The sequence below is a fragment of the Cylas formicarius genome, unplaced genomic scaffold (genome assembly GCF_029955315.1).
Source record: "Cylas formicarius isolate icCylForm1 unplaced genomic scaffold, icCylForm1.1 PGA_scaffold_7__23_contigs__length_41026272, whole genome shotgun sequence".
Lineage (NCBI taxonomy): Eukaryota > Metazoa > Arthropoda > Insecta > Coleoptera > Brentidae > Cylas > Cylas formicarius.
Genome location: NW_026844352.1, coordinates 5500301 through 5509232, shown reverse-complemented (window position 1 = coordinate 5509232; position 8932 = coordinate 5500301). Strand labels below are relative to the sequence as shown.

At 33.1% G+C, this 8932-nt stretch overlaps 1 protein-coding gene across 4 annotated transcripts in view; it reads right to left on the bottom strand.

Annotated features, from left to right (window-relative positions):
- LOC132705740 (centrosomal protein of 135 kDa) overlaps positions 1–8932 on the bottom strand; it is an 87442-nt gene that overhangs the window by 38993 nt on the left and 39517 nt on the right. For all 4 annotated transcript variants that reach the window (XM_060676588.1, XM_060676587.1, XM_060676589.1 and 1 more), the window contains 4 exons: positions 8627–8722; positions 8343–8572; positions 2856–3066; positions 33–148 (listed from right to left, as the gene is read on the bottom strand). In XM_060676588.1, the coding sequence (XP_060532571.1) occupies positions 33–148; positions 2856–3066; positions 8343–8572; positions 8627–8722 (653 nt within the window). The remainder of the gene's footprint in view (positions 1–32; positions 149–2855; positions 3067–8342; positions 8573–8626; positions 8723–8932) is intronic.

Genomic DNA, 8932 nt, shown 5'->3' with positions numbered 1-8932 from the left:
CATAATCATCCGAATAGCCTTAAATCACTCACCTCATCTTTCTGCGCAACTCTTTCATCTCGTCTTCCAATCGTTCCACGATACTAGTTTTCGTTCTCAGCTGATTCTCCAATGACGCAATCTTCTCCGTTTTCGTATCCAGCGCGTTCTACAAAAATAAAAAGGTGAACGATTAATTCCGAAAAAATTTGTAGAGGGCACTGTTGACACGTCATCGCACAATTTATAATAAGGTTTATCTTCGAAAAATCAATACTACAATAAACGTTAGGACACCTACGGAAGCATGCTTGTGAGTGGAATCACTAGGCACAGATATAAATTTGGACCTATCTATTTTGAGTACTTAAGTGAATAAGCAATTATCCATTGTTTTGTTTTGTAATTAAATTGTTTCAAATTTTGGGTTTTTTCAAGCAACAATTTCATATTCTTTCTGTAATTTATACAGGGTGTCCAAAGAGTGAGTCAAAGTAATACAATTCGCTTAATATTTGTTTTAATGAAAAACGTTAAATGCAAATGCTCGTAAAAATTTGCCTATCTCAAAAAATACTAAGTGTAGGTATGAGAAACGCTTAATAAAATTGAAAAAGCATTAATAGTAGTAATTAAGGTAATTAATTAGATTTTTTCACGAAAATATTATATATATATATATATATATATATATATATATATATATATATATATATATATATATATATATATATATATATACATTTCGTTTGCTAGCCTGCATTTAGTCTTGCGTTTTGTCTTCAGATTTTACGTAAAAAGGCACCGAAAAAAGGATGCTCTCGTTTAAGGAAAAGATGCAAGTTGTTAACGTTTTAGAAAGTGTTTCAGTTCGTCGTCTGGCAAAGAGGTTTAATATTGGGAAAACGCAAGCAGCTGAAATAGCCAAAAAAAAGGAAGACGTCAGAAGTAAATGGCAATCTGAAACTAATATAAATCAAAAGAAGGATTTTTTGAAAAAGGAAGGTTTTGCTATAGACAAAAGATGTTTTGAGTGGCTTCAAAGGTGGCGCAAGAGACATAGAAAGTTATTACGAAAATTGTCTCCTTCAGCAAAATATGTCGAAATTGCATTTTAGACTTTTTTCAAAAACCTACGGAATGATATTTTTTTTTAAATTTTATATAAGTTGACGATAAATACATAACTAGTTTAAAAATGTTGCCAGTTTCTGTTTCCTTTACCTCTTATCATTACATTATACATTGTACGTATTTATACCTTATATCCTTTAAGCGGACACCTCACATAAGTTGATAAAAGCTATGGAACCGTGGGTGTCCGCTTACGGGAGCTTTCATTGTATATAGTTATGTGACGTCACTGAATGTAGCCCATTATAATTACGCCTTGATCGTCAGCGTTTTAAAAATCGTTTATTAATCAGTTTTAGTATTATATTAAAACAAAGTCGTATTGTAGCATCGATTGAATAAACTTTTTTCGTAATTCTATGTCAAGTCATAGCAACGCTTTTTTGTCCGATCTGGGCCTAATAAAATATCGATCTGGCATCAGCAAGGTGCCCACATTCACTTATTAGATATACGAGGTTTGCGCCAAAATTTCCCGGCCTGACATAAATACACAGCTTCAGTATTACGATAAAACTTTATCTTCTTTTAAATATATATCTTAGTAGGCTGCGAAAACAAAATTGAAGTCTTGCGTCAAATAGTTTTTTATTGACAGCATTTTAAACAAGACGTGTCTGAAAAAATGTTACAAATAACGCAAATTGAGTACAGAGCAGTCATAAAGTTTTCGACAAAAGAAGGGTTAGCACCTAAAATTATTAAAGAAAGGCTGGATGGTGCGTACGGCTAAAGTTCTCCTTCGTATTCTGTAGTGAAAGAATGGGCAGAACGTTTTTGAATGGGGCAGGAGTCCCTTGAAGATGATTCAAGAACTGGTTGACCAGTGGAGGTCATAACGGAAGATATTATTGCGATTGTGGCAGAGGTGGTATTGAGTAATCGACGTTAGTGCAAGATGGGTTCCTAAAAACCTTTCGTCTATTCAAAAACAGCGCCGTGTCGACTGTGCGCGGTCTTTTTTGGAACTCTGTGGGTAGGAACCAAAGCCTGTGATAGAAACTATTGTGATGGGAGATGAAACTATGGTTCTCTATTATGACCCTCTATCGAAAAAAGAATCAATGGAGTGCCATCGTAAGGGTGAAGTACCTCCAAGAAAATTCTGAGTCTGCCAGTCAACGAAAAAGGTGATGGCCACAATCTTTTGGGATTGTGAAAGAATTCTTTTGATAGATTTTAAAGAAACTAATACCACTGTCAATGGTAAATATTATTAATACATAAATTGCGAGACTGCATATGTGTAAAACGTCGATGAAAACTGACCAGAGGCGTGCGTCTTTTGCACAATAATGCACCCCTCCATACTGCTGGTGTTGCACAAGCTGCCATTTTTGAGTGTGGGTTCCAACAGATAGATCATCCTCCCTATATTCCAGATATGCCACCCAGCGACTATTATTTATTTGGATATTTGAAAAAGAACTTACGTGAACGTGGGTTTAACGACGAAGTTGAGTTAAAAGAGGCTGTTTTAGCTCATTTTGCAGACAAACAAAAAGAATATATTTTTAAAGGGATTGAGTTGTTAATAAAGAGATGTAATAAGTGTATTGAAGTTATTATTATTGAAAAATAATAAAAAAATGTTACTCTATTTTGTTTCTTTCATATTCAGGCCGGGAAATTTTGGTGCTGCCATCGTATATATATTAAACCCGTCATATCTATACTTAACGGTCGTGAAGAAATAACTATTTATGCTGAAATTTTTATCGCAACGTATTAAAAACACTGACCAATAACTCATCCTTCTCCTTATCCATTTGAGTGAGTTGGTTCTTCATAATCTGGACGTCCTCGGTGAGTCTGATTATTTCTCTGTCGTACGCCTGAGTATCGTGACTACTACTTTTGGCCTTCGATTGATACTCTGCCAATTCGGTTTGCGCGCGAATCACCTGATTCTGCGCTTCTGACAACGCCTTATCCGTCTGCTCATGAAGTGTTCTGTCAAAAGAGTTTAAAAAAATAGGCTAGAAAGCAGCAAATATCAAAAAGTTTATTACAAGGGTACGGACAATGCAAAAGGGCATGAAAATATAAATAAGAACTAAAACTTCAGATTTTCACGAAATTATATATTTTTACATGACAATTGTTTCGACAATACCGTGTCTTCATCAAATGTAATATTTACAAACTACCTGCTACTATATATACCGAAAAATGACCATAAAACCATTTAATGTTGTGAGAATTTCAGTTTAATAAAGGAGAAGTATTTAAATCTAACTCATCGTTAAGCAATACATTTGAATATCTCATTTTGTTCATCTTCACGGCTTCCAATAAATTTAATTTTCTAATTTTTGTGGCTGTATGTAAAATATCAAAATTGTTGTCAAAAATGAATTTTTCTGTGTTTAAGAGTGTAGCATAATTAGAATCTAGACTATTGTTTTTAAACGCTCTTTTATGTTCGTTAATGCGTTTCTTGTTGCGTTTTGTCCAATATAAATTTTAGGACAAGATCCACATTTCAACCTGATTTTTGAGATTTTGGACATTTCGTTTTATTGTTTTTTTAAAATTTTCCTATTGTGTTGTTAGTTCTGAAAGCTATTTTTAAACCACATTTTCACAAATGTTTTGAAACTTTTTCACTTGGTTCTGCTATATACGTAATTGTTTTAAATTGTTCGTATTCTGTATTAGGTTTCGGATAAATAAAGTTTACTGTTGTCTGGATTTGTTTTTTATTTATAATTTTATCTATAATGGACGGATTGTAGCCGTTGCTCAGTGCAATTTGTTTAAATATATTAAGTTCTTTATTGTAATTTTCTGTTGAGACTGGCGTATTAAGAAGTCTGTTTATAAAATCTTGGGCTGTTATGTATGACTGTGTCCGTGTGTGAAGGTTTATGATAAATTGAAAAATCTAATTTGTTTTGCACTTTCTTAAAAGTTTGTAAATATACAATTGTAAATATTTTGTAAATATTATAATACAATACAAAAAAAATTAATTTTGTAAAAATCTGAACTTTTAGTTCTCATTTATTTTGATAAATGGATTTTCATCAAGTAAAAGCCACCTCAGTTCAAATTTCAAAAGGGCGGGCACTATTTACAAATCTTCTAGATTCCTCCTGCATCCATTGTTTATAAACTAAACTGGTTGAAAAGTTCACTTTACCTCTGAAGACGCCAACAGGATGATTGGCGAAATCTCAGCTAGAATCCAGAAGAGAGTCAGTGCAAGTTTCTTTGAAAAATCATTAAAAAAAAATCTACCACTTAACCATAAGCAAACTATACTTTTTCAATAAAAAAAATGTTCCCCAAATTTCACATCACGTATTAACACATTTATTACTTTCCTCCTCACTAGATCTCGGTAACGGCAGGTCCTAGAGGGCGGCCAATGGTACAGAAATGATCAGCGGCGAAAAAAAAATTTTTTTTGTCTGTCTGTTCTCTGTTCCAGAGTTTTTCGACGATAATTTCCGAACGGTTTGAGCAACATGCTCCAAATTTTGCTCGTTTTTAACAGTCCATGGGGTGCATAAGATATGTAAAAAAGGCTGTGCCCATTTTTTTTTTCGATTTTCGACTGTTTTTTTAACGTTACTATAAAACACGATAAGTGTTCGAAATTTGAAGCTACCGATTTCAAATTTAGTAGGCAACAGCGCTTGGTCACCTAACGGAACCTATTGAAATTGGGAGGGCTGGGAAGTCAGGAAGTATTTAAAAAAAAAACAAAAAATCGAGTTTGCCAGGGTCTAAGAAAAAAATCATTTCTCCAATACCGTTAATGCACCTAAAAAAATGTTTGAACGAGAGGACGCACAAGATATGGCTCCATGAACTTTTATTCTTGATAATTTTTCGGGAATGTACCGAGTGGGCCGCATATTCAAAAAAACTGAAAAATGGGTCCCCTTAATATTGAAAATCGGATATAACTAAAAGGCTGTATCTCAGATGTTAGTTTCTTTTACATGACGATATAGCCCATATAGACAGCAAAAAAAAAATTGTATTTAAGGTTTTCACCTATTGTACAGGATGTTCCCAATATTCCGTGCAATATAATAAATGCGTTAAGTGTCGTAAGTTTGCAGATATCGACTTCAAATTTAGGAGAGAATTAAAAGTCCTTGTCCACATTTAAACCGTAGCAATTGGGGCCAATCAAATTTCACCAAGTATTTTCTAAAAAATGTTGATTTTTTATTTATTTTTTTTTTTTGGTTATTTTGGCTTCCAGAAAAACATGTTTTTCTCCATAACCATTCCCCGATCGGCAAAATTATTTAACCAGAAAACGCGGAAGATACACACACGCTGCCCGAGAAATGTGAAAAAATCCATATGAAAATCACTATTCCGGGGGCTCAGTCACGAAGCGATGACGTCATTGATTATTACGATGCACTGCATACTTCCAGAAAAAACTTATTTTCTCGAAAACCATTTACTATTTTGGAAAAGTTCTTGGACCCGGAAACGTTGAAGATTCACAGCTATAACCTCCCTTTCCGGATTTTTTCAAATATTTACAGGGTGTGTAGATTATGGGTAAAAAAAATTCTAAAAGACCCTGAAAATTGCCGCTTTTGTGGATAAATTATTGGTCGTAAATTGAAAACTACAAAACATGGGCTGATTTGGTTTACACAGTATCGTGAACTGTATCGAGAGAATAATATCATTGGAAATCGTTATTACTTGTACAATTTTTTATATTTGTCAAAGTTGCTAGTGACTTTGAAATTCGGCGATACGTGAAAGACGCTATATACAGGGTGTATGCACAATATATTTACATCGATTTTGCGAAAGTTCCATAGTGGAGGAGCATGATAGCAAAACAATGCGTTCCTCTAGCACAAGAAACCGCGAAATGGATATGTTTAAATGCGAAATCTAAGATGCTTCGACGAAGACTTATTGGCGGAATTTTTGAAAAAAACACCCTTTGAAGACATAGTACAGCTTTCTAACATTAATCAGAAAGTATCGCACTTTAATAATCGAATCGGGAATATCTTTGACGTTATGGCTCCATTAGAGACTTTAAAAATAAATAGGCAAAGACCACTATGGTTAACAGATACTGTGAAAATTATGAGAGATAAAACTTTTAAAAAGTACAAAATTACAATAAATAAAAGTCAATGGGATAGCTATAAGCTAAGCAACCAAATTAACATCGAAAAATGAAAAGAAAAGGCACTTCGAATCTGTTTCTAATGAAAACAACAATCAAATTCTTTGGAAAAAGTTAAGAAACTTAAATATATCATCTAAAATTACAAATACATGCCTCTCCGATGGCTTCAATAGACCTTCAGATATAAACCAGTGTTTCTTTACAGTTTTCAAACAATAAACAACAAGTAGATTCCATATTCTCATTCTCATTCAAATTCTCATTTTCTACGGTTGGTTAGCATTTAGTGATGGGCGTCTGGTTGAGACTTAATAAATATATAAATGCTGTGTTTCCATTTCTCACTAATATAGTAAGCTCGTGCCTCCTAGAATTAGTGTTTACAAGTTGCACGCATTACTGCACTTCCAAAAAATAATCAAAAAAAATTAAAAAAAATTATATATATATATATATATATATATATATATATATATATATATATAATTTTTTTTAATTTTTTTTTATTATTTATATATATATATATATATATATATATATATATATATATATATATATATATATATATATATATATATATATATATATATATATATATATATATATATATATATATATAATATAAAAATAAATTAAAAAATAATAAAATATATAGATTCATGTTTGAAAGTACTTGACAAGATATGCCTCTAATACCTAGTTATATCTTATTGTATTGTATATTGAATACAGCATACTAAATGTATTATTATTAAATATAACATTTTTGACTAAATGTTGCCAGTAGATTGCCGCACCATATTACGTCTCGAGATTTAAGTTAACGACTACTAAACTTAACTTTACAAAAATGTATAAATGTAAATTAAGAGTGAAATGTATTTTGCACGGCAAAAAAGGGAAAGGAAAAAGAATGTAATTTTACCAAATATGACTCTTTTAGTTGTGAGCCGTAGTGCTATTTTGCCAGTTGAATTAGATAGATTAGATATGAAATGTAGGTTATTTGAGACATATTATTTTATTAGTGTTCCACATGGGTAGGACTTGTCATTACAGAAGAATAATCAAACACAACAATTACGATAATCCCAAACATTTATACAATAATGTTTTGCTTTTTTTTCACCTCTAACATAAAAAGAAATCACACAGAACCCCAAAACCAAACTGACTATGGACAAAGTTAAACAGGAGACCAGAAAACTAATAATAAAAATCAAAAACCAAAATATAGGAACTCTTGGACCCTATGTACGAAAGAGCAGCTCCTTCTCCTCAAAAAAATTAGAAGGTTTACTATTTAAATTGTTTTTTTTTCGTGTAGTTGTATTATTGAGGTAAGACGTCCGCCGAAATATGCCCCTCAGACAAATACCCCGATCAAAGTCCACAGAGTTACCCTAAAAGATAATTCCATAGGTAAGGCTCAATTTTGTGTAGGCGTGATGCTACAATTCTCATGATCCACGCTCAATGACATGAACATCCTCAGTGCACAACTGTAGGGAAAAAGGTTATTTGACAAATTTTTCTATTCAACCTACTATCCAGGTGTACTCCGAGGAATACCGCTTGGGCCTGGAAAATAGTTGGTCACCATTGTAAATGTAAAAACCCCACCAGGTTGTCTTCTAAACGATACAATTTGTGTTTTGATCAGTTTATTTTCAAATTATCCTTCACGACATCAAGTGAGTTTTTTATTTTGCTAGAACACTCTCCATCTTATGTGTTGAGGAAGGTCATTAACATAAACTATATACAACAATCTGTCAAACACTGTTGTCTGTCATTCAGATAGCATTAAACTAGACGGAGAGCCACACCCCTAACATATCATAAGCTTACCATGCTAGTTTTTGCCCTAAATAGGGAAGAGGACAGCAAGGGCATCCAGTAAATCTTGATCAATTATCATCATCATCAATGAGTTGATGTTTGTTTTTAGTGGACCAATCAAAAAAATCTTCAAACTTGTAGATGTTTACGTATCTATGTATCAGTATCTATCTAAGTGGGTGGTTTAATACATCTTTGAAAGGTATTTTAGTCACCTGCCCTACTATTTAAATAAAACAATGAAAATCACATCACTCACTTGAGTTGGGTATAGTTCGCTCTCTGGTTGTTCAACTCGCTTTGAGTCGTCCGTAGCTGCTCTTTGATCACTTTGTAGTTTTCTTCAAGCTGCGTCAGATTGGATCGTTGAGTTACATCAGTCTGCACCAGGTCCCTTCTTTCATTCTCCAGCTTCCTGATGTGCTCTTCCATGTCCTGAAAGGCTATCTTCATTCGTTCTTCATTAAACAGGGTCGTTTCATTTAACGCCTACAATAAGTCGGAAACGTGGATTTAAACGTCACTTTCAAAAACGTCCTATACCTGCAGCTTGGATTTTATGGTGGCGCTTTCAAGTTCGGCTTGCTGAAGATCGCGCCTCAGGATGTCAAGTTCACGTTCTTTCCTCTTGCACAAGGGCTGGAAAATATTATGCATAATTTATCCCACAAGACTTTGCTTCGATTTTTTTCTAGTTTGCTTACTATTTTAATTTTTTTATATATTTAGATTATTTAACAATTAAACTTACACTTTTACGAAACTTCTGGATTCCTCCTGAGTCGGTTATTGATGGCTTCTTCAGGGCTTAACTGAAACTGGCTCGCATTTTACTGTGTACCTGCTTAT